The sequence below is a fragment of the Chamaea fasciata genome, unplaced genomic scaffold (genome assembly GCF_029207755.1).
Source record: "Chamaea fasciata isolate MVZ Bird 193981 ecotype frontalis unplaced genomic scaffold, bChaFas1.0.hap1 SCAF_1, whole genome shotgun sequence".
NCBI lineage: Eukaryota > Metazoa > Chordata > Aves > Passeriformes > Sylviidae > Chamaea > Chamaea fasciata.
In genome coordinates, this window is record NW_027094086.1 from 9,593,439 (window position 1) to 9,618,215 (window position 24,777).

Below are 24,777 nucleotides of genomic sequence, written 5' to 3' on the forward strand. Positions count from 1 at the left end.
CTCTTAACTGAGACTTGCTACTGAGCATCTAGGAAGGATTCCATTAGATGCTGTGCCTGAGGACCTCCCAGCAGCCTCAGATATCACCATCTTTCTGATCAGGTGTTATTTTAAATTGTAAACAATTTTATAGCTTTGAGAAAGACAAAGTTAGAAAGTTTTCAATTTATTCTTGTTCAAATGTCTTCAAATTAGGGCTTCAAGCCTCTGCCTATTAATCAAAGTAAAATCTGCCTGGATCAACGTTTACCCGTTTTTTGGGGGTTTTTTTTAAGTCTTAGAATTAGTTGTTTTGGGGGTTTTTTTGAGCTATTTTACCCTGCCTGGTTGCTTCTCCTGCTTATTCAGGTAAGAGTTTCATTGGCAAAGGCATTGAGTGGAGATTCAGATGACTAAATTTCTTTATATTCTCTGCTAGGATGGGTAGGAGGGATTTGGGAACTGTCCCAGCAGCCGCTGCTGTTCAGAAAGAACCTGGTGATACATGAAATGCATGAGCACTTAAAGTGGGACCTTAAAGAGCTGCAGCTGCTGTAAACAGACATTTTTGATCACTTTTAGAAGTTACTGTGCTACTAGTAGTGAAATTTAATAAATTGTTTCTTAGGACATCTCAAAGAATTGCTCTTTCCTGTACTGTTAATTTTGTAGTAAACCAAGCTGGAGAGACGGCTCTGGACACAGCAAAAAGAGTGAAAGCTGTCCAGTGTGAGGAACTGGTAAGAACCGGGCGTGGGGGCGAAGGCAAGGGGGAATGTTTGCTTATTCAAAACTATGATCTACTTAATATTTCATTACCATTGTCTCTCACACGTGGTATTGCTGCCAGCTGGATGTGAGCTGATCTGAAGGCCCTACCACAGATGTCAGTTTTCTTACCTAAAACACAGCAGTCATTTTCTTTGTAACAGTTTCAGAAAAAAAGATCTTTCTTCTAGTGGCAGTACTAGTTATTATAACCACTGTACTTGAAGACCCTAAGTACAAGAGGGTCAGATGTGTCAATAAATACATCATTCAAGGAGATTTGGGCTTCATCACCTCAAAAGTTCTTCTTAGAGGCTTTTATATCAGGAGTACTAAACAACCCTTGTAATATTAAAACTGTGAAGAACTTTTAGGTCTGGATCTTAGTTTGTCTTTTCTTTGGCTTTTCTCAGATTATTTAACAGGACAGATAGTTCAGAGATGGTGAAAGTCTTTTTATAAGGAGAATTGAAACAACTTAAAATCACTCTCCTGAAGGGAGGAAGAAGCTAAAGGGTAATAGTTGGAAGTTGGTGTAGCAAAAGATGTAGAACACCAGCTTCTGTGGGACTTTGTCCCTCTACAGAACATGATCAAAGCAAAAACCTCCTGGAATTTTGAGGATGTGTGAGGGATGTTAACAGACACCACTCAAACAGATTATTGGAGTTCAAGAAAAAAGGTGTTAAGGATTTTTCCAAGTACTTCTATGAAGCATTTAGTCAGGAATAAGGAATTTACATCAGGCCAAGCTTGTTTGTTCTTGGCCCTCTAAAATTCCACCAGCATGCATTTAGTAGGCAAGTGAATTTGATTACTATCAAGGTGTTAAAAAGTCTAAGCACTGTGGCAGTTTCACATTCAAGACAAAACCAGGAGAATTTACAAAACACCTACCACTTGCCACTTAATTCTGTTTCTTCTTTCTCCTCATTTTGATGATCTGAGGATATCTACTTTTGCTCTGCAGCTAGTAATTTTAATACCTTTCCTGTGACAATTGAAAGTTCTTGTCATGAGTTAATTATTGAATAATCAAAAGACCTTGTCCTTCACAAATCAAAGAAATTTTCCATGTTTCTGGGGATGCAAGTCAGCTTTTTGCTGTGATTGATAAGGTGGGAGTGATTTCTCAGTTACTGCCCTGTCTACTGTGCAAGTGCTGTTTCCAGTGGTTTGAGTATTCTGTCAGCTGGATCAAGCAGATCACCTGTGCAGCACACAATTGGGATGGATTGCTTTTTTCTTTATAATATCCCTGTTAAAAAGTTACTTCTGCCATTAATGTGGACCAACTGGCTGTGTTACAGAACAGTCAAGTGGATGTTATCAGTGAGCTTATCTCGCAGTTAATCGTTTAGTTCTAGTGATCCAAATTCCATTAATACCTCACTGATTATTTCACTCAACTCTCGTAGAGCATTTATGCATTTTCTATTTTTTTTTTTAATTTTTGAAGAGGAAAATGATTTATGCTTTCTTTTTTTTTTTCCCCAAAAGCAGCAATGATTTAAGAGTGAAAAAGATGAAAAAGAAACATGAATGAGCACATTGTTTGCCGTGGGCTATGAAAAAAGTACAGGATAAATAACTAGGTGTTTGCATTATGATAGATATACTAAACTCATTTCTGTTGCGTAACTGGAGTCTTAACTGTGTAATTAAATTCAGTTTCAGCTCAAGTGGGTTCATGAATACTTACATAACAGATTGGAAATACTTTCTTTATTCCAAAATTTATTTCAGGAAGATGGTTAAAGGCACTCCTGAATCAACTGCTGTCGAGTAGACTACATTTCAAAGGATATGAAGGAATAAATAATGATGGAAGATCTAAGCATTGAAAAGGAGGATTTATCTCCTCAGAATAACCATAAACTGTTCTATTATGTTTTTTGCTGATCATTGAGGTGGTTGTTTTTTAAAGAATGTGAAATACATTATTTGGACTGGCAAAGTCAAGGAATTTTGTGCTTAAGACATATTGACTTCATCCAGTGAGAGAGAGAGGCAGAATATCTCAATAAAGAATAATTACCTTTTCATTTGATTTGAGTACAAGGATTGCCATTTTGATGGGGCAGCAATTGTATGCACCAAAATTTATAAATAGGTTTTGGCTTTCCTTTTTGGAAAGAAGGGCTACAGATAAATTCTGCTTTTGTGCATATACCTTCTCTTCATGTCATCTTCTCAAATGTTTGTCAAACATGGTGACTTCTGCTCTTTTTGAGAAAATCTTTCCTTTTTGCCTTGTAGCTGTTTTTCTGTACCTCAAATAATTGAAGGACATTTGTGTGATTGCCCTGAAATTGCTTTGTTCTTTTTTGAACCTGGAATAATTTTAAACTTCTAAATATTCCAGTTTATTTCTTGCCATTACAAAACTAACTTAGTTAACACCAAAAGTACAGCAAGTATTTTAACAAGACTTTTTATTTCTTTCAGCTTTCTCAAGCCAAGGCAGGAAAGCTAAACCCACACGTGCATGTGGAGTACGAATGGAATCTTCGGCAGGAAGAAATTGATGAAAGTGACGATGACTTGGATGATAAGGTGAGTGTGAATTACTGATACAGCTTTGCACAAAAACTGTCAGCATCTCTGCTCCCTGGAAATAATTGGTAATTAAAGACCCACTTTAGCCTTTTTTTTCTTATAGATATTTTTTGGGGAAAAAAACCCTAATTTTGAGGCCTGTGTTAAAGGCTGCCTAAGTGCTTTTTGATTATACTTTGTCAACCTAGTTATTATGGGCTGTTTCAGAAGTTTGACTTTGACAAAGACATAAAGTATAAATATAAATCAGCAAATCTGGACTACTTTGTTGCTTTATCCTCTTCAGAATTCTAGGCTGTTAAATTTTAGCTGGAGGAAATCCAAAGCTTACATACTTAATTTTTTCCATGAATTAATTAAAAACCTAGTTATTGAATAAATAACTCTATTTTTTCACAAACCTTGCAGTGCTATTTATTCCTGGGTTTTTTAAAAAAGAAGTAATGGAAAGGCAAAACTTGAGGGCATAGAATAATTGCCATCCTAGAGCATGTGAAAAATTAGCCTCAGTGTCCTACTTTAGCAAGTCAGTTAATTACTGTGTGCTCTATTTCTGCAATAAATGCTAATACACCTCTCCTATTTTATATGAGTCCCGCAGAAAGAAATGTGGACAGCTTCTCATTTTCTGTGAAACTTGGGACTGAAAAATTCAGAAACCTAAGTGATTTGCATGTCCTCAAGGACAGTAGAGAACAAAATAATCATCTGTGTGAGGAGCCTCTGGAGGATGAGGGATGCTGTGCTGGAGATAATAACCTGAACCAGAGCTGCAGGGAAACAGATCGTGCTCCATATGCACCCATTAACGTACAGCAGGCAAAAACTGATGTGTAAAATTTCTTCAAAGAGCAATTAGATGCGTTTAAAAAGAGCTGTATCATGGATTATATTGCTAGTTCAGGGACCAAATAAGTCTGATCTGTCAGAAGAGTTTGTTCATTTTTACTAGGCATCAGTGGCTTAATATACTTGAGGATAATTGTCTAGTCTGAGTAGCGTGCTATATCCCCTGAAAATTACTCCTATATTCTAAAAGTTACTAGGCTTTTATTGGTATTTTATTTAGTATGTTATTAGTGTGTATTTTCTTCTTTGACATTAAATCTTATTTTGTGTTCATGATGATTTGCTGATGGTACAATCCTAATTTTCATTTAGAAGAGAGGGCCTTTCAGGTTGAATTGCTGCAAAAGGGAGAAATGGGGGTTTATTTGTCCAACAAAGGAAAAAAAAAAAAAAACCTAGGCTCATGTTCACTAAATTATGTTCTCGTATGCTATTTTCCAAACATACTAACTATAATTAGTGTTTAGACAGCTGTATCCTATCTTTGTTTTTCTATTCACAGCCTAGTCCTATAAAAAAGGAAAGATCTCCAAGACCCCAAAGCTTTTGTCACTCCTCAAGCATTTCTCCCCAAGACAAACTGACTCACCCTTCATTTAGCACTCCCAGAGACAAGCAAAGACTCTCCTACGGAGCCTTTTCCAACCAGATCTTTGCTTCTGTAAGCACGGACTCACCCACCTCTCCAACGTCTGATGCTCCTCCTCTTCCTCCTAGAAATGCTGGCAAAGGTAAGTCTGTCTGCAAACTACATTTACAAGCAGTGATTTTCCCACTGTTGTCCTTCTTTGAACCAAGGACATTGCAGTGTTTCAAGATACAGTGTGTTCTTCTTAATGATGCACTAGTGTGGTAAAATGCATGTTCTAAACTTAAAAGACCTGGGGGGCACTTTGTAATAGACTCATTCATAACACTGAACATGAATGGGTGAGGAATAACTAATACTCTGCTAAATGAATACGCACAAATACTCTGCTAGATGAAAGTCAGTTAATTTTATGAGACTTACAGCTGCAGTGGATTGTGATAGTTTGACCTAGATATCTCTAATCTTTAAGTACAGAGGACATATTTATGGAACAAAACTTCTTACTATATTATAATTTGTGCAGATCTACTTTTTAGGACAAAGAAACCTTTCATTCCTTTTTACATGTTTAATTTAGAAATTGATAAATTGTGTTTTTATAGTAGACTTGTTCGAGAAATCTTTAGTTGTGATGAGAGTTACAGTATAATTTAACACTTCAGCAGTTATGCTGATGCTCCCTTTTGTTAGCACTACTATAACTTCATTTCTCAACTGGTAATTGACTTTGTTTAGGAAAAATGCTGAGATGCTCTCACGAAAATGTGAAAGAGTAAAAGGGTCAGGAGAGTGTTGGCATCAGGTGTTTGCTTTTACGTGGTTCAGATGCTGTGCTTAAGCACTACTGTTCCATCAGTCTTTGTCATGTACTGGCAACTTTAAAATTGATCCCTTAGCTCTCTCTTTTAAATAGGTTTGTTTCCCATTGCAAGGCAAAGCAATTTTGCCAGGATTTGCATTTTTCACATGGGATTTTGTAATCCATGTTTCCCTGGGGACTCAATTGTACTCCATGTAACTTTACTGCGTCGACCTGCTTATTGGCATTATAATATTCTGCTTTTCCTTCCACTCTCCCATCCCTTCTACATGCTCTGTCTCACAGTCTGCTGTGGATTGTTCATTGCAAACACAATGTTCTGGCTTAGATGTTCATTCATGACCTAAGATAACTTCTTTTCTTTGTCATAAAGTTGTAAAACTTGGAAATTGATCATGCATCCCATTTCCTGAAGAAGGTTAAGGGGGTTGTGTCTGATATCTGTTCACACTGCTTAGGATGTTGTCAGTTTTCAAGAGATTTTAATGAACTGATTTCTTTTTCTCCAGGAAGGGGAATGTTTACGTTCATATTTCATTTTAAGTATGTATTTTGGTTTCTGAAATGTTAGGCATTTTCCTAGCTGTTCCTGGAATTCCTTTGTTGTTCCTAGACCAAGGAATCAACACAACACCAGAGGTACTTGGAAAGACTTGAGGCACTGAGTTTTTATATATTTTCATGTCAGACATTATGCAAAAAAATCCTTATTTATATCACAATGAAATAGTATTACAATATCACAAAATTGCCTTCTAGTGTAACATTAGCTGCTTTATCGGAGTGGAAAATGTCAGATTCACAGAGTAAGTCAGAGAGGTTGAATTGAACTATTGTTACATTACAGTCACTATGCTTCTCTGCTTCAAACATGCTGAAATTCTACAGTCTGTGAGTGATGCTGGAGTGGAGTTTTGGTTGATATCCACTCAACAATACTGTGAAATTTGAAATGTCCATTGTATACATGCCTGTGTTAGAGGAATAATTCAGAAGTTAAAAGCTAGGGAAAAAGGTGACAAATTCATCAGTGTGCTGTAGATGCATCATTTCAGATGCACTTATGGTTCATTTTAAACTGCACTGCTCCTTGCTTTCTCCCCTCTTCCAGCTCTCAGATTATTTAAAAGAAGATGAAGCAGAGACTCTCCACTTCCATAAGACACTGTTGACACATCTGAATTTTGAAACAGAGTCAATTTTTTGTGTAGGAAAACATAAACCTGTAGAATTTTTCTCCTCTTATGGATGAGTGGTAATAGAGTATATCCCTTACATGGAAGTTTACACAAGCTTACTTGTCAGATGTGTGGTTTTGTTTAAAAAGTTCATTAGCATATCTTGTGTTTAAGATTATATGAAAACATAGTGTTATTTTTTTACTAAGCTCCCTAAACAGCAAGAGTAACAAAAGTACTGAATCTGTATTTAAATTTAAGCTTACCTTCTGTCTGAAAACATAATCTGTTCTTTGTCCCTGTGCTGCTGTGAGGCCCTGGCAGATAGCATGGGCCCCTACTAGGACATGGAGTCTGCAGGGAATGGATAGCAGCTGCATCTGCATTTTAGAAGGAAGCAGACAATTTTTAATTTCATGGGTTTTCATCCTATGCCTTTCCAAAACATGGGGTTTCTTTAAGAAAACCCCCTCCCTGTAGCCCTCTGTCTCATTACCCAATGAAGTTCCTGGGTAGCAAAGTTCCGTGGTGTTCCTGAGGGGCCACAGTGGTCAGGAAGCCATCACTGAACTTGTGTTGGGGAGAGGAGGGAAGTTTAAAGGAATTTACATAAGGTACATTGCTCTTGCTCATGGTTTTCAGTGGGCATGCTGGCTTTAAAAAAACCCCTTTATAGGTAGAATGGTTGGAGGAGATAATATGGGGATGTTTTAAATTTCTCCATACGTCATTATAACTCGTGTCCAGATTTTCCATTTGATAACTTTTCAAAACATTCCAAAAAATGCTGGAATCTTCATGTTTTTTACTCAACACTGTCTCATTTGTGGATACATCTTACTTGCTGCTATCTCTGCTATAGATTTAGTTAATCCTAACAAAATGAAAAGTACAGAATTAGTGCAGTGGCTGCCTGAGCTAGCCACTCTGTGCCTTTTTCAATAGTTTATCTAAGCTTATTCAGGTTCAACTTGCTTGTATTCTTAGTCCAATCTTTAGCCTGTAATATTCTCAAAATCATCTTTTTTATTGCTCTTTTCAGCTTATTACTTGCATTGTGGCTCCAGACATCTAGCAGGTCTTCTGCCTACTGTTCTACAAAAAGCTTTAAAAAAAAAATCAATATTTAAGTAGTTGCATAATTTGCCAGAGTAGCTAAATAAAATTTTGCACAACCTTCATTGCAAATCCAGTATGAGGGTAATGTTGCTAACTAGCTTTGGAAGAGTGCTAGGCAGTGTAATCCAGGTTACTTTCACTTTAGCTGAAAGGTAATTGTTTTAGTGGTTTTGCCTGTTTATCCCAGATGAATATGGAGGTCAGGGATAAATTGTATATTATGATGTTGTTTGAATCTTTGGCACTTACAAGGTTGCATAGTTTACACTCTGTCTCAGCTCTAACATGAGGAACCTAAACCCAAAGAAACTTTTCTTTGTGGTTCCAGTCCACTGCTACTGCAGACACAGTCACATCTGCTCCTTCAGTAGGTCAGACTCAATTTCTAACCAAATTAGTTTATTTGAATTTACTAGTAACTTCTAGAAGTAGTTTGACTGCATTGCACACAGGATTAGGAATCTTCTTGAGTTTGGTAAGTTACTTTGAGCATGTACCAACATTGCCCTTGGGGTTTGATGGCTTTTCTGTGGCTGGTAGCCGTGTCAAGGCGTGGATGGAAATCGTTCAGGTCTCCAAGTCTGGGGTGTTACAGTAAACAAACCAAGTGTATTTTACCTTATCTGATTGAAGAATATTTTCATTCTCCTGGGGTTCGAGTTATGCTTTCATCACACTAACTCTTCTTTGTGCCTTTGCTGCTTAAATCAGCTTTCTGAAATACAACTGGCTGGAAGTGTTAGGACAGCAGTAAAATTTGCTGTTTCTACTGAAAATGCCATATCAAAGAATCCTTTGGTCCTAATTTTTTTTCCTGATTGTATCATACTGTGGCATAGTAGGCATTACATAGTCTCTACTTATTTGCAACTGAAGTTCTTAATTTATAGCACAAATGTATTTATTCTCATTTCCATCTCAGCCTTTGAGGTCATCCTGTTTCTTCTGAATGCTTGCAGGATTCTATACTTCTCTTGCATATATTTGGACATATAAAAAAAAATATTCTTACAAATATGTTGCACATTTTGATTAAATAATGCTACTTATCCCACTAAGACTTTGAATTTTTTAATACCATAAAAGGAAAGGAAGACTAGCTGATGACTGTTGGTTTCATGGGCTCTTCTATTTCTGAATCAACCCAAAACACAAAATTCTTTAGTATAACTTTTACTTTTTTCTTTTTAAACTGAACCTTTATTTAAGCATTAATTATCTAATGCACTTCAAATGCTAATGTTGAATCAATGTGTATTCTTAGCTTTCTTATTCAGAGTGATCATGATCATTTTGTCTTTAATTATGCTTTTCAGTACTGAAAATATATGATCTGAAGTAAGACAAGGCTTTTAGTAATATCTATTCAATAAGTCACTCATGAGAAATTTAAAAATAAGGATAGCAACACTTGTTAATGAAAATACTATTTTTAATATAAGTTACTTTCCTTTGCAGTGTCCATTCTGCCATTAGCTGGAATTCTGGTTTTTTCCCCGTCTCATTAAATGTTTAAAAAAATTACACATGTGAAGTTTTTACACTCTAAACCCGCCATTTCTTGATTGAGTGGCAACAGCTCTGCATGATTTCAGAAGTACCCAAATTAATTTTTACTACACTAACTGCACCCTAAAGGACAATGCACTACTAATTCCACACCTTATCCAGTTATTTGCCTTAGTGCAGTAATTTTGAGATTATTTGATCTATTTACACATGAAAGCCTGATCTTGATAATACGAAAAAGTGATAAAGCATGATGACAGTTAGTACTGTAAGCATTTGCTTCCCAGTAACTGAGGAAAAGAAAGCCTGACAGAAGCAAAAGGGAAAACTTCTAGGTCAAGTTTGTTGGGATTTTCTTTCTGGTTTTTGGGGTTTTTTTTGCTTGTGTTAGGAAAATGTCCTTTTCAAAATACAAACTTCTCAACTATGTGAGAAATCATGATTAAGCCATCTTTTGGAGAGGAAATGACTGGCTCAATTGCTGCCTGGTTAAAATCACAAAATACCTTTAATCTAGTAACAGCTCTGATTCCTGCTTAAAGATATCTAGCCAAGCCTTTTATAATTAGGACTATCACACAGGAATTATTTTGAGCTGTTGGTTTTACACACCCATTTATATGTGTGTACATACACAGGCACATGCAGTCGCTGAGATGAGCAGCCCTGGTCCTGGCACAGGAGGAATTCCTTAGCCAGGAGAACCTCAGGGCAGCGACAATGTTACAGGAGGCACAACAGCCAAGGGGACATGGGCGGGGCCAGGGGCAACAGGGCTGAGCCCAGGCATGTGTAAAGAAACTCTTGGAGAGCAGCATGAACAGTGCAAGTGAGCAGGGCAAAGTGTGGCAGTTTGGATGGGAATTTGCATGGAATGGCATGCAGGAAGGGGCTGTAACTCTGCCAGCCTGAGCAGGGAGCAGTGGTGTCTGCCACTGTGTTATCAGTGCACATTGAAAGAGCTTTAAACTAGATTTAAAAAGGGAAAAGGGACAAAACTAGGCTTGCTCAAGGTAACCCTGGTGGCAGCACACCAGTGTTTGAGGAAGTATGTGTGCCATTGAGGTCCTTTGGGCTGGTGTCTCAGTGCAGTGGGGGAGTGACAGCAAAGACATAAGGCATGGAAATGCCTCCAAACAGTCTTGTAGAAATTAGGGCTTCTCTCCCCCAAAAAGGTGTCAGGATCAATATCCCAACTGAAGTACATCATTACAACAGAGCACAGGCAACAAACAGGAGGGCCCGGAAGCCATTGTGCAGCAGGAAAACTGCAGCTGCCGTCATTCTGGGATGGCTCACACAGCTGGAGGGCTCTGATGGATGGCTGTAAACCCTTCAGAAGGGACAGGCAAGGAGGGAGAGGCAGTGGGGCAGCCCTGTATATTAGGGACTGTTTTGAGTGTCTGAGCTGAATCATGGTGGCAGTAGGGTCAAATGTTTGGTGGTAGGAATCAGAGAAAGGCCAACAGGCAGAAATCCTGGTGGGAATCTGTTAGAGACCACCCACCCAGGATGGAGAGGCAGGTGAGATACCCTGTAAACAGCTGGGGAAAGTCTCACAATTGCTGGCCTGCTTCCTGGGGCAGGAATGTCTAGGATATGTCTGAAGTGTGCCAAAGAGAACTTCCCTGCTCAGCTGGTGAGGGAGCCAGCAAGGGAAGGCACTTGCTGGACCTACTGTTCGTGAAGAGAGAAGGACTTGTGGGTGATGCAGGCCACCTGGGGCACAGGGATCATTGGACAATTAAGGAGGGGGGATGAGCAGAGCTGCCACCTTGGACCTCCAGGGGACAGACTTTGGCCTGTTTAGGAGCCTGGCTGACAAGAGTCCCCTGGGAGACAGTCTAGAAGGAGTCCAGGACATTCCTCAAGAAGGAAATCCCAAAGCCCCAGGAGCAGAGATACGGTTTAGGGGAGGACTTGGCAGTGTCCGATTCGCTCTCAAAGGTCTTTCCCAACCTAAGTGATTCCATGATAGTGTATTTTATAATAATTGTACAGACAGTTCGTACATCATCAGGTCTTGTATTATTTCACCAGTTGTTTCCATAAAATGATTTTGATTCAAGAACTTTCCCTGTGGGAATACACAAGACCGAGAGTAAGACAGACTTAATTAGCATAGCTAGTTTGGTGACTAGGATGCCATGGCAAGGACAAACAGAACTTTGAGCTTATGAGACGATGGGATTAAACCTGCTTAAGAGAAAAGATTCAATCAACCCCCTACGATAAAGATGTTGTAAAATGCATAAGTTGCTTGTATGATCTTTTAACCTAATTATTGTAGTAGAAATTATTAACCTTACTGAAATGGTATATAAGTTCTTGGAAAACCTGAGTAAAATTGAATTCTGATCATGAATCAGTCTTCCCATCTCTCCATCAATCGCCAATACTACCCCATGTTTTCTTTATTCAAGGCGTGATGTCATTTTATACCTCTTTCTGAAATGTTTTGAAATTTTCTTTATTTTGTTTTTATTTGAACCTAAGTTATTTTGTATTTCAGCCATGTAATCGTTAGTGTATGACTTTCGTATTCATATTTATTTATTATGTGAGTTTAGTACAGAAACAAATGCTAGGAGTCTGAAAGTATGATTTGTTATACCTTAAACACTTTTACCCCGTCACTTTTGTGACGTGTGAACTTCTGAAAGTGGTGAAGGACTTTTTTTTAATTCCTCAGTAATGTCTGGATATGTATAACTAATGTGAAATCTAAAACATGACCATATAACATAATTTTAAGGGGGTTTTTAATTATATTTATTTTTGTAAAGAAGATTTCTTCCTCTTATCGGAAATTTAAAGTGCTAATTTCACTTCATGTCTGCAGCTGAATTTTTGCAATAGGCGCACAATACTATTTCATTGCCATTCCTCCCCTTTTTTCTCCGCTCTGGGCCAGTTTTGGGTGGTTCGTCCCCGGTGGGTGCGGCTGCGGCGGGGCGCGGTGCAGTGCGCGCGACCGCCGCCAGGGGGCGGTGGGACACTCCCACTCGGGCGTTGTGACCGTGGGAAAAGTCCCGCGCCCGATGTCGGGACAAGGGACAGGCGACAAGGGACAAAGGCTGCTCGGACAGCGCGGCTGTGGCTGCCACGTGCTTTAAGAATAACCTTACTGTTAACAGCGGATAGGGACTATTCCTGCCCCCTTGCCATTCCTAGGTACATTCGCATTACATCACAAATCAAAACAGCTTTTGATTCACATTTCTGAAAGAAAGAACCGGTAACTTGCAGGAGTTTAAGGGATCATCATTCGAAATTTAGAATGAGAAAAGTTGGTCTTGCTTTCAGAAACATCTCAATGCATAGTTTAAGTTATCTTGCTTACTTAGGCTCAAGGAAGAAATTAAAATGAGAAAGGGTGAGAGGATGCAAACTGGGGAACAATCATTAAATGCACTGGCATTTGACTTGTTGTCAGTTAATGGTTTTGTGAACTTGGAAGTAAATTGAGAGGAATGATTGCAAAATATATAATTTGATTTACAAAAGCAACCAATTAATTAAGCCAGGCCCAAAATATCTGCTGGGCTTGTGGTTGAGAGATCCTCCTGCACAGCAGAAGGCCTTCCAGGATTGAGTCTGGAAGAAAATAGATTGAATTATTGACTCATTAGGGGCAGTCCTATTAAATTTTTCTTTTCTGTTTATAACAAAGAGGGAAGTCACCTGATGAAAATATCTGACAAACAGATTCATGCTTATAGAATCATTGAAGTTATTTTTGTCAGTGTTAAATGTTTCACCTAAGGAATTTTAACAATTATTTTTCACTGATTTCAATAATATATAACAATTTGGGAAGGAACGCAGGTATTGATCACTTCCAGTCTACCTATAGAGAATATTCATAAATATTTTTGAAGAAGGCACTTTAAGTTTTGTGTGCTGCATGGTAAGATATATGTCAAGTCACTAAATAAAGGTTTTGTCTCAGATACTGTTCACATAAGGGAGCTTTTCAAAATCAGGCAAGTTGGTTCTACACTGCTAAAAAATAGACTGACTATAGACTTGAAATTTCAGGTATAAATAGACTTTGCTTTTAAAGTTTTCTGTCAATTTGCTGCATTTATCCGGACTGATGGCGAAGCTGTCTGATGTGTAAAGCTTACTGCAAGTGAGCACTGCAGTGAAGTCTTAGATGTTGGCTACAGTAACAAAGGACAAAACCAGTAAACCCACAAACTAACAAAAACCACCCCAACAAATCCTCTGGAGCTGTTCTAGCCTAATGCAGAGCTACTGCAGAAAGTGTTAGGAATCATTCCTGAGGGTGGTGGTGCTGCTGACTCGACAGTCGTCCCCTCGCTGCCGGTTGTTCCCTGCTCTGTTTCCTTAAGCTTCTGGTTAGAGATGTTTGTGAAGGTCAATGGTGCAGTTGATTAGGAAAAACTCCTGTCTTCCCGCTGGGTTATTTTGTCTTTCAAGCTGTATCTGTTCCCATATTGTGTAAAACATGCATTGTGTTGAATAATACTTGTGCCAGCATTCAGTCAGAGGAAAATTAAAGTATTTAAGGGTAAGAGTGACTGCACAGGCTTTTATAAGCAATGCCACCATGAAATATCTAATCTCAGTCCCAGAAAGGACTTCTCTGATATTTATTTTATTCATACCATATACAACAATTTGCATTGCTTTTGGAATACACAGTTTAATGTATTTGATCTACAGAAAAAAGAATTACAGAAAATCTTCTGAAGCTGAAAATTCTATTTTGAAAGTGAAAGGAAAATTTGTAGGTATATTTCTATTTCTTTCTTCCTGCCTTCCAGTTTATTAACAAAATTTGTATGGGATGGTCTGGAGGGCTAACAAACCTCCCCACATATTAGAGCATATAGAAAGCACTTTCATTCTGGTATAAATTAACAGCAGTTTCAATCCCATGTGCTAAATATTACTTAATTTTAATATTTCATGCTGCCTTTTTTTTTTTTTAACAATTCCTAAAATTAGAAATCTTGGCGTGATTAATCGTGTGTTTTTTAAACATAAGTACACATGTCATTCTATTGTCAAGTTGCTTATAATCCCACAGCTGAGATGGTTAAAAATGTGGTGGACGTGTCGTTTAATCTAAACAGTGTTTTGGCATGGCTTGTCTTTTTATTTTAGTCTTTTGCTGCACTTCGCTGTGGGTCTGACTGTGAATTTTTCAGTGCTGCTTTGACGTTTATGCACATGTATTTGTAAGAAGGTTGTTTGTTATTTTGCAGGCCCACCTTCAACCCTCCCTCTAAGCACTCAAACCTCTAGTGGCAGCTCCACTCTTTCCAAGAAGAGACCACCTCCCCCACCCCCAGGACACAAAAGAACCCTCTCTGACCCACCAAGCCCACTACCTCATGGACCCCAGAATAAGGGCCCAATTCCTTGGGGTGAGTTTTGAAATGCAAAACAAAAGGGCAGGGGAAAACCTTTATGATGGCTGATATATGATCTCTGGTTTCTTTTTACCTGGTGCTTGCTTTCCAATGATTGCAGCTTGATGTAACGTCAGCTCAGATAAATCAGCAGTTCTATCTTCTGTCACTCTGCCTTCCAGGCTGCTGCAGCCGAGCCTCACTTGAGAAAGCTGAAAATCCTCCACGCTCCCCTGGGGCCCAGTCCAGTCTCCTCCACTGCCTCCCTGTCTCTGCCATAGCTGCCCAGGCTCTGCCCTCACCCCAGCCCCTCAGCCATGCTCTCCTCTGCCTTTGCCTCTGCCCCTCCCGGTGCTGCTGCTGTGCCCAGCTCAGGAACCAGCTGCAGGGATGCAGCTCTGGGGCCCCCAGACCCCACTGTGTCTGTGCAGGTCTCACAACTGCCACGGGAGTCTTTCCTTGGGCTCTGGGCCACTCCTCTCCTGTCTAGTGTTCACACCTTGCTGGTGGGAATGTGTTGTCTTAATATGTATTTGGCTTATGTGATGTTGTCTGTACATACACAAAGACTGATAGGTCTGCATCCTGCTACCAGCAGAAGTTACACAGAAACTGCTTTTTTTTTTTTTTTTTTTTTTTTTTAACCAGGATACCTTTCTGACAGATACTATTTGGAAACTATTTTCCAGACTACTCAGATTCTTCCTCTTTTGAATAAACATTTCTCTAAGCAGTCAAGTTCTCTTGGTAGCTAAAAATCTCAGGCCCATGTAATTTTCTGTGATTTTAGTCTTGGCGGCAGGATTTCCATGAATCTGTAAATTTTTTTAACTGGAATCCAGTGCTTACATAGGTGCATCATCCATAAACTACTTGTACCTTAAGAGAATCCTCTCTCTTTTCTAGTACAAACACACCATTACTAGCCTAAAATAAAAAATTGCTAGCCTAAAAGCATCTTTTTTTTCAGCAAATTGAGTTAAATGTAGTAAATAATGGAGTCCTCGTGTGATTTAATCTAGGATTCAATATGAAGAGAAGTATAGAGTCCAATGAAAAGCAAAGACTTTTTCTCAAGCAATAAAAATAATGAATCTTTTCAGTTCTCTACTTCTCAGAGGTCTAGGATTAAAAAAAAAAAAAAAAAATAAAAAAAAATCCTATCTTCTGGAGTCTAACAGCCCTGTACTTCTTCAGAGATAGCAAAGACATTTTGAAGAGCTTGAACTTGAAGTATGAAAAAAATGCCAAATATTTAAGTCCAAAACAGCACCTAAAGTACTATATGCTAGAATACTGTATAATGCAACATTAGTAGGATGAAAGGTGTGATAAGATTAGATGTTAAGCAGGTGCAAACTTTTCCTTAAACACCTTAGGCAACAGATAAAGGAAGAAGAAAATATGGGAAAGATGCAGGTGTGTAGTTGAAGATGAAGAAGCCTGTAGCAGTAAAGCACCTTGTCAGAGCAGGGCCAAAGAATATCACTTTTCCTGTCTCTTCACTGCTTTTCAGGGCAAGCTAAACTTCAGTGGATGGAAGAAGGGCCTCTTCTCCCCATTTTTTTAGCTGAGATCTATACAAAAGCTTGTTTCAAAGTCCATTTGGATTTTTAAGCAAGTATTAAATTTTGTGTTTATAAAAGAGGGAGTTTCTTGTATCTGCCTTTGTGTTTTTTTGCTTAAGGATATTGTCAAATGTTCACTGCTCTTCCTTTCAGAAGCTTTCTTCTGTGTTGTTGTATTTCTTGCTATGTTGAGTTTCAGCATTTGTCTTCTAATCTGTGCATTAATTGTAGTTTCAAGCAGAGCAATCCTTAGCTTATGTCTAAGCAAATTGAGTTACTATTCAAAGATGTTCTAAAAATGTCATTTAGATTATTTTGTATTTCCATAGCAACCATGAGATATTTTTTCTTCCTTCATCCATAGGATCTACATGTTTGCTGTTTTACCTTAGTTCCTTTTTTGGACCCCTTTTAGACACAAACATATTTTTAGCAAGGCACAGCATGAGCCTTTTCTGCTGTTTCAATTAGACATCAATGCGCCAAGAATGGTATTTAGAAAAATGTGTCATTCTTTTGAATGAGAAGTATTTTGTGTTCTTGGATCATTAAATGTCACTTTGCATCTCTTTCAATGACAAAATTTACTAATGGTTGTTGAAACTGGTTCTGAGATTAAGATGTGCTGTAAAAGGAGAGGCAAAGGGGGATGAAAGGGCACTAAACCAAATGAGTTGGTGTCATTATACCTTGAAAATGGTGATTGCTAATGAAGAGAAGCTTTCTGCTGAAGGAGTCCAGAGCACTTGGATTTGAATTTTGCTGCCTTTTGACAGAATTCTGTATACCCAGGATCTTTTCTTTACCAATGGCTAAAGTGCAGATTATGGGAACATACAAACTTAGTCACTAAATCAGTAAAGGCTATTCTTTACATAGTGTAAAATACCAATCCTTAGAAATTTAATGTTTTGTGAATCACATTCATGGTGGTTTTAAAAAGACGTGCCTCACAGTGCAAAATGCAAACATCTGTGATAAATTTATCTGATACTGGCCTGCTGTATCTCCTTCTATACAGAGAAAATTGAAACACTATTTCAAAACAAATGCCCTACAGAAATGTCATTCAGTCTTCCCTTGCCAGGAGATGAGAGCTACCAGTGAGTTGTTTTAAAATGTGTTATATGAAAGGTCATCGTGGATTATTTTGGTCCCTCCTGCTTTTTCAGCTGCAAAATTATTAATAAAGAATAAATTTATAAATGATCTTTTAGATATGTTGTGTAGAAAATGCATAGAGTATCATGTGTTTTGCATTAAATTGCACCCTCTGCTGATTATATTTCAGTTATCTTAATGATTTTTTTTTTTAAATTGTTGGTTTTTTCACCTCAGGTAATGATTTAGGCCCACCTTCAACTAAGGCTGCAAGCAAGTTTGAGGGGATGTCTCAGCAGTCAAGGTAAAATCTGCATATATGAAGACAAAGATGAAAATTTAAATTAATATAACTAATTTGTAAATTAGAAAAGAAAAGCCTTTCATAGGAAATAAAATCCCAGCTATGTTTCTTCATTAGTTTTCTGCATGCCTTACTAGCATACAAATACTTTGGCTCCACTGAGCCTCCTACGCTTTGTTCCTCGCTGTCCATGCACAATCCATCCTTTGAGCGGGATGGACAGAATGGCTTGTACCCGAATCTATCTGCTGCTCCTACAGAAGTGCTCTCCCAGCTGGGGAATGCTGCCTCACACCACAGTCCAGCAGGACAAAAGTTTCATTTTCATGTCTCCTGGCATTTCATTTTGTCTGCTCCAGTGTGAGGTGTCCTGCCTGTTGCAGCAATGTTACTCTGGGTATCGGCTGGCATCGAAGATGGCTCTGTAAGAGAGTTCATCTCAGTCTTCCAGTTTAGCTGTTTTCCACTCTGTCAGACTTTTGTGCTGCCATGCAGTCTGCAGTAACACTGACTGCTTTAACTTGTAGTTCATCAGCTCTGTCCATTACAAGTGTCTTTTTCAATAGCTGGAGCACTGAGGACAGCCATACATTGCTGTCACTTAGAGTTTGCTGCTCCTCTGTCTGTGCTGTGTTTCCAAAGTGCTGAGGTTCGGGGCATGGTAATTCCAGTAAGCACCTGCCTCAGACACACAGCCTTGCATGACCACAAGTGTGTAGGATGGGCTGAGACTTGGGATGGATGTGTAACCTCAGACAGGGCACATCAGAAGATGTGTACAAAGAGTTTCTGAACACCCCCAGACTATGATCTGCCTTGTCAGGACAGGCAGGGGACCTATTGGGGGTAGCACAGTTAGTTTCCCACGTTTGCTGAATCCATCCAGCTGGCACTGGGCATTCAGAAAAAAAGTGATAGTGTTTCATAGCACAGAGAGCTGGGTCCATCCTGGATTCTTGTCAGACAAGGGTAAAAGTGTGGTCCTTGTACTCCATGGCATTAGAGAAAGGCTGAGGTAGGAGCTGGGCTTTGGTGATCTTGATGGGCCCCTTCCAATTCAGGATATTCTATGATTCTGTGATTTATTGAATCAAGATTGAGCTTGGCTGTTCTTTCAGTTTCATGTCATGACATATTTTTACTATTTGAAAAACAGCTAGAAATGAAAATTGTATCATCATGCTTGTTTGAAATGTTGGCTGCAGAGACAAGCAATACCAGAATCAAGGCAGTTAATGCAGAAGATTCTCTGCTCTGTTGAACATACACTGGCAGCTTTCTCACTCATTTTTCTTTTTTTCCTGGTTTTTGAGTCACTATTTTGAGCTGATACTGATTTTTATGTATTGTTAGATTTTCATGCCTTAAATCAGTTTGCTTTCTTCTCTTCTTCCACATTCCTTTTCTATAAAAGTGACTTAGGTGTGGTTTTAGAGGAAAAACTTTGATGGGAATAGCTAATGTAGGTGTAATATGGGTTGACAGAGTAAAGCATGTTGTTTTCCCACAATCATCAGTATTTCCTGGGAGTAGCAGAGACCTTGTCTCCTCCTGCAGCAGTGTGTGTGTGTGATACAATATCATACATATGCAGGAGACTACAAGGCTTAGGCTCAGTCCTGGAAAACTTCACTGACATAAAGCATAGATTATGTTTTTTAAGTTTCAATATAATTATTTTGAAGAAGAAATTTTTCTTAAGGCTCAAGATCTGCCCAAAAAGTTGGTCTTTCAGCTTCACCTATTTTCAGAGTACATTTTGCATGTACCATAACTCATAAAATATATCTGCCCTATAACATTGAAGCTGTGTAGAGTTTGTATGTCTTTTTCTCTAAAAAAAAAACCCAGTTAATTCTTAACAATGCTTTGAGTTTTGGGATTTATCCATAGACAAAGGGATTATACAAAAGGGGCAAAATAAATGTGGATTTTTGGGGGGATTTTTTTATTTATGTATGTGTAAAGGGGGAAAATGAGAAATAAGTATATTTTATAACAGTTGTAAGCACTAATAATTCTCATCTGTTGATTTAGCACTGGGTCTGCAAAGACTGCACTTGGCCCTAGAGTTCTTCCCAAACTACCTCAGAAAGGTAAGAGATCTCTTTGTGGCTATTCTGATAATGACACCTTTTAAATGTGGGTGAAAGTAGATACTTGTTTTAAAAAAATGGATCTCTTCAGCAGAAATTTTATTTCTAAAATGCTACAAACCGTGAAAGCTACACAAAACTGAAAGGATTTTGGAAGATTGGGAAGGCTTTTATTAAATTAAAAAAGATACACCTAGGGAGGAAAAAACTAAATTATGGACTAATTGAAGCCAGAAGAGACCTCTAGAGGTCTTGTGGTCCAGTCCAGCACTCGGAGCAGGGCCAGCTTTCTGCCATGAGGGCAGGTTGCTCAAGGCCATGTCCAATCACATTTTGAGTATCTCCATGGATCACTTCTCTGGGCTTCTGTTTCTATCCTGGGCCACTCTCACTGGTAATTTTTGTTTCCCCTGATATCTCCAAGTCCAATTTCTGGATAGCTTGGAGCAAACTGTATCTGTGCCAGGTTCTGACAGTCAAGGTTGTGGTCAGTGCAACTACTTTGGAAAGAATCAGCTACCATTACATGCTCATTTATATATCAGTGACAAAATCGCTGAGACCATCATCCCAGGGAGCACCTTTATTTTAGAAATGTTCTTCTGTCGTCTCTTTAAACTCACACAGCAGGTTTTATTTAGTTTATTTCAGTTGTTGCAGAAGTTGGCTCCAAAGTAGAAAGTAGAACTACTTCAGAGTATTCTGTCTGAATACAGAATCCATCAAAAATATTTTACATCTGTATGAGTGGATGGTCACAATAGAGCCTGAAGATCAAGAATTGCTGCTTGTCCAGAATTCTGAAGCCAGATGCCTGAAACTGAGAGTGCAAATCATTTTTAACAGAAAAAGCAAATGTAAATTTTCAACTTTATTAAATTACAATTTTTCTGACACGTTAGCTTTTGAAAGAGACAGCAGTGATGCACTAGGGTGGCTCTGTGAAGGAAGTCAACACTTCTTGATTTAAAATGATTTAAGGTGAAAATTTAAGAAGAGCCAAATCAAAGCACTTTGATAAAGGCTGCTCTCAGGGTTTTTCATATCATTTGCTTACATCTCAAACCCATGTGGGTGATCAGTGTGTTCACATTTGCTGCAAGGTAAGCCTAGGACACAAAGCCATATACAGGGATCAACAAAGACTTTTCTAAAAAATGAGACATCTGATAGTAATTATACAGTTTCTTTCATGGAAACTATGCAAATGGGTTTGATTTGGGGTATTTTGTTGTTTTTGTTTGTTGGTTTGGGGGGGGGTTGTTGTTTTTTGTTGGGTTTGTTGTTGTTATTGTTTGGGGGTTTTTTGTTTTTTTTGTTTTGGTTTTTTGGGGGGTTTGTTGTTGTTGTTGTTGTTGTGGTTGTTGGTTTGGGGTTTGGGTTTTTTGGTTTTGTTTCATATAATTAGCCATAAATGTATCATGAAAAAGTTACTGAAGTGGGTGATATCCAAAGAGTGTGTTGCTGCTTTCACAGTCAAATGTCAGGCCACTTTTTTGGATGGTACAATATGATACTAAAGCAGTGCTGAATGCAGTAGGAAATTGTTCATTCTAGTCAAAATGTGTTGCTTTCATCACAGGTTGTAAATGTTTTCTGTCTTGTCCCCCTTTATCTGTTTTAATAGTAGAGTTATTTGATTTAGGAGGTTGTGGGTTGGGTTTTTTTTGTGTGTACTAATGGTTTTGTTTATGAGGTAGATTTCAGTTGAGTTTTCTTAGGAAGCTTAGCAAAAAAAATCAACAGATGATACTGAGAAAAAGAACTATCTGAAATCTAGTTTCAATTTCCTTCCATGAATTCTGCAAAATACACATTTTAAACCTTTTCATCTTTACTAAATTGTAAATAAATACAATAATTCATTTTTTCTTAGTTTTAGTGTGAATTCCTATAGTACGGTATGTTCTATACACTGAATAGATAGATATATGTGCTCACCCTCTCTCTTCTCAGAGATTTTACAGGTACTAATCCTGAGAGTCAGGTGGGTTTTTTATGGAATTCAACTGTATATGTGAAAAATTATCATTAAAACCCATTTTTGTTACAGTCATGCCAACTGGTCTACAGGTGGTTTTGCAAAATCTTTGATTATATTTCATACTTTTTGGTTTAGGTCCAAAAAGCGATCACTTTATTTCATTTTAAGTATGTAATCTATGAATTGACATCTAATAGCTGTTGGAATAAGCACTGCTGGCCTCCAGGAGGAGTAATTAAATGAGACCTCAGTGAACAGGGGTTATGTAAAGTTGTATTATCTTGCTTTTGTCATAGCCTAGGAGGATTTATGGGCAGTTATGGGGCTCAGTGACTGTGTGGTCATTTACACAATTGCAGTTTTGATAAATGCCTAACTTCTTTAATATTAAAATATTACGATTGTGAAAAACGTTCTTTTGCTTTTTTGTTTTAGTGGCACTAAGAAAAATAGAAACCAGTCATCATCTTTCAATAGATAAATCCCATCAGCACATGGAAATGTTTCAGAAGCCCTCACTGTCCATCGATATACCACAGAAACCACAGCCTGGAGACTTGCCCCCAAAGCCTCTGCCTCTAGAATTAACTCAGAAACCTCAAGTGGGAGATTTACCCCCAAAGCCTGGAGAACTACCCCCAAAGCCTCAGCTAGGAGACTTGCCACCAAAACCACAGCTTGGAGACTTACCTCCAAAGCCACAAATGAAGGACCTTCCTCCAAAACCTCAGCTAGGAGAGCTGTTGGCTAAAACTCAAGGTGGAGAAGCAGCATCGAAGCTTCAGCCCTCAGAGGCAAATCAAAAATCTCACTCCACAGATCTTTCTCCAAACGTACAATCCAGAGACACCGTCCAAAGGCAAGCATCTGAAGAGTCTAATGACATAACACACACCCTGCCAGAAACCCCTGTGCCGCTTCCCAGGAAAATAAATATGGTAGGTATTACTCCAACTCCTTGGAAGTGTCCATGGAAGGCTTTGAAGTTATTGTAGGACTTTCTGTGCACCCTTGAGCTATGCACTCAAGGCAACTTAAAGCTATGGGCTGGGGTAGGGAATGAGGGGCTCCTTTTGTGCCCCAAAGCAACTTCAGCAAATGGGGGTTTTCAAGGCCTTCTGCATGCTCAAACAGAAACTTGCAACATAAAACAATAACCTTGGGTGCATGAGAGTGTATTTTGATTTATTGGGATTTATGTATTTATTATATCTATGCCAATCACAACTCTGAATGAATTGATGATTTTCTCTGTTGCCTTTGGTCACGGGTCTGTGTGCCTTAGATTGCTAGAATATTTATATATTTGACTTTGTAAGCTTTACGAAGGGATGTTAGCACCTGTTGTCAGTAGATGCAAAATTTACAGTAAAGTCAACTGTGACAAAATAGTAAATATCCCTGTTGTGAGTATTTAATGTTGATGTACTTAATGGTTGAGGTGTAGGTTCAGATGTACTGATGAAGTGACAAAATGGACATTGGTGCATGGTGTGCAGCAATAGATCTGGAACTTTAACTTGATTCCAACCCCCAATTTATCTTGCTGTTCGTCTTTCTAACCAGTTCAATTTCCAACAGAGGATTCTTAATGCATATGTAGATTGAGATAGCTATTGAAACTCCAGAGCTCTCTTGAGATTTTCATCATGAAGAATACATCAAAAGGGAGATGGCTTTGTTTGTCAGATAGGCCATGCAAAGCACTTATGTAAAAAAGAAATAAGACTTCATTCTAGTGAGATAGTGAAAACAGAGTGTGAGTTTCTGCCTTGTGCTTGTCTGAGGAAGAGCCCTGTGGAGCCATCATTCTGCTTGGCTTCTGGCATGGACTTGCTTGTAAGCTCCTGTCTGAGCCAAGGACAACAGAGTTGTTGCTTGGGCTTCCTGAGTATTCTGGAATTTAAATATTACAGGGATCAGATCAAAAAGCATTTGTTTACTTATGTACTTTTAGATATAAGCAGGCAAATGATGCTGGTCATTCTCAGCTGCTTTTCACTTTATTAAAGAAGAAAAGAAAGCAAATAATGGATTACCTGTTTAGTTAGGTTACTTTTGGCTTTTTTTAAACTGTCACTCTACTGTATGCAGAAGAATTCTGAGGAAAGGTTGTTTGTTTTTCTCAACTCAGCCATTTTCACATGTGCAGTAAATTCAATAGTTCAGCTGTTGTGCAGTGATCAAAGCTATTCTATATCTTCCCAGTATATATCTATATCTAAATATGTATCACCAGGGCTTTGCACATCTTTGCATGCACACTTGTATCTCTTTGTGTTCAGTGCAACCTTTTTTGCTTGAGTGATAATGTTCAAGAATTCCTCTGAAATGTATCTTGCCTCTATTTTAATCCTCTGGCTGTATCCTCTGCACAAAGCTGGTGAAATGCTTCATCCCAGTGAGCAGTGACACCCACGACAGCAGCCACTGGGCTTGACTATTCAGCCACTAAAGAGAGAAGCATAGTTTTTTGGGGTTTTTTTATCGGTAGTTTTAGAAAATTAGTGGTTCAGAAATATAATCTAAAAATTCCAATGCTGATAATTTGTAAGGATTTGAAAGGATATTTTTAGAGAAACAACACTTGCACTGAGTGCTCCTGAAATCACACTGAGCACTTAAGAGTTCTTTTGTGTGTGTGTGGTGGTTTCTATAAAGGAGACAAAATACTCATTTTTAAAGAAAAAAAAAAAGTTAAATGTAAATAAGAGCATGGTTGGATTATTAATGATCACAGCATCTCATTACTGTTCAGTTTTAAGCATAAAATCTCTTGTTAATAAGCACTGTTGGGTACAGGGAGTCGGTGGTGGGTATTTGTTTTTTTGTGCCAGATTACATTTCCTGGAATTGTTTCCATTTCTTTACACATCAATGCCATAAACTGTTCTGGAGCATGAACGAAATATGTTCTGGATCATGTGCTCTCTATATATCCATCCTTTTTTATACCTTCCCATGATT

At 38.4% G+C, this 24,777-nt stretch overlaps 1 protein-coding gene across 3 annotated transcripts in view; it reads left to right on the forward strand.

The window, feature by feature from the left end:
• The window catches only part of ASAP1 (ArfGAP with SH3 domain, ankyrin repeat and PH domain 1), a 144,844-nt gene that overhangs the window by 113,509 nt on the left and 6,558 nt on the right, over positions 1-24,777 (forward strand). For 2 of the 3 annotated variants that reach the window (XM_066175892.1, XM_066175902.1), the window contains 7 exons: positions 652-719; positions 3,196-3,303; positions 4,658-4,886; positions 14,611-14,772; positions 17,664-17,730; positions 19,768-19,826; positions 22,246-22,748. In XM_066175892.1, the coding sequence (XP_066031989.1) occupies positions 652-719; positions 3,196-3,303; positions 4,658-4,886; positions 14,611-14,772; positions 17,664-17,730; positions 19,768-19,826; positions 22,246-22,748 (1,196 nt within the window). The remainder of the gene's footprint in view (positions 1-651; positions 720-3,195; positions 3,304-4,657; positions 4,887-14,610; positions 14,773-17,663; positions 17,731-19,767; positions 19,827-22,245; positions 22,749-24,777) is intronic. The other variant, XM_066175911.1, reaches the window with a different exon arrangement.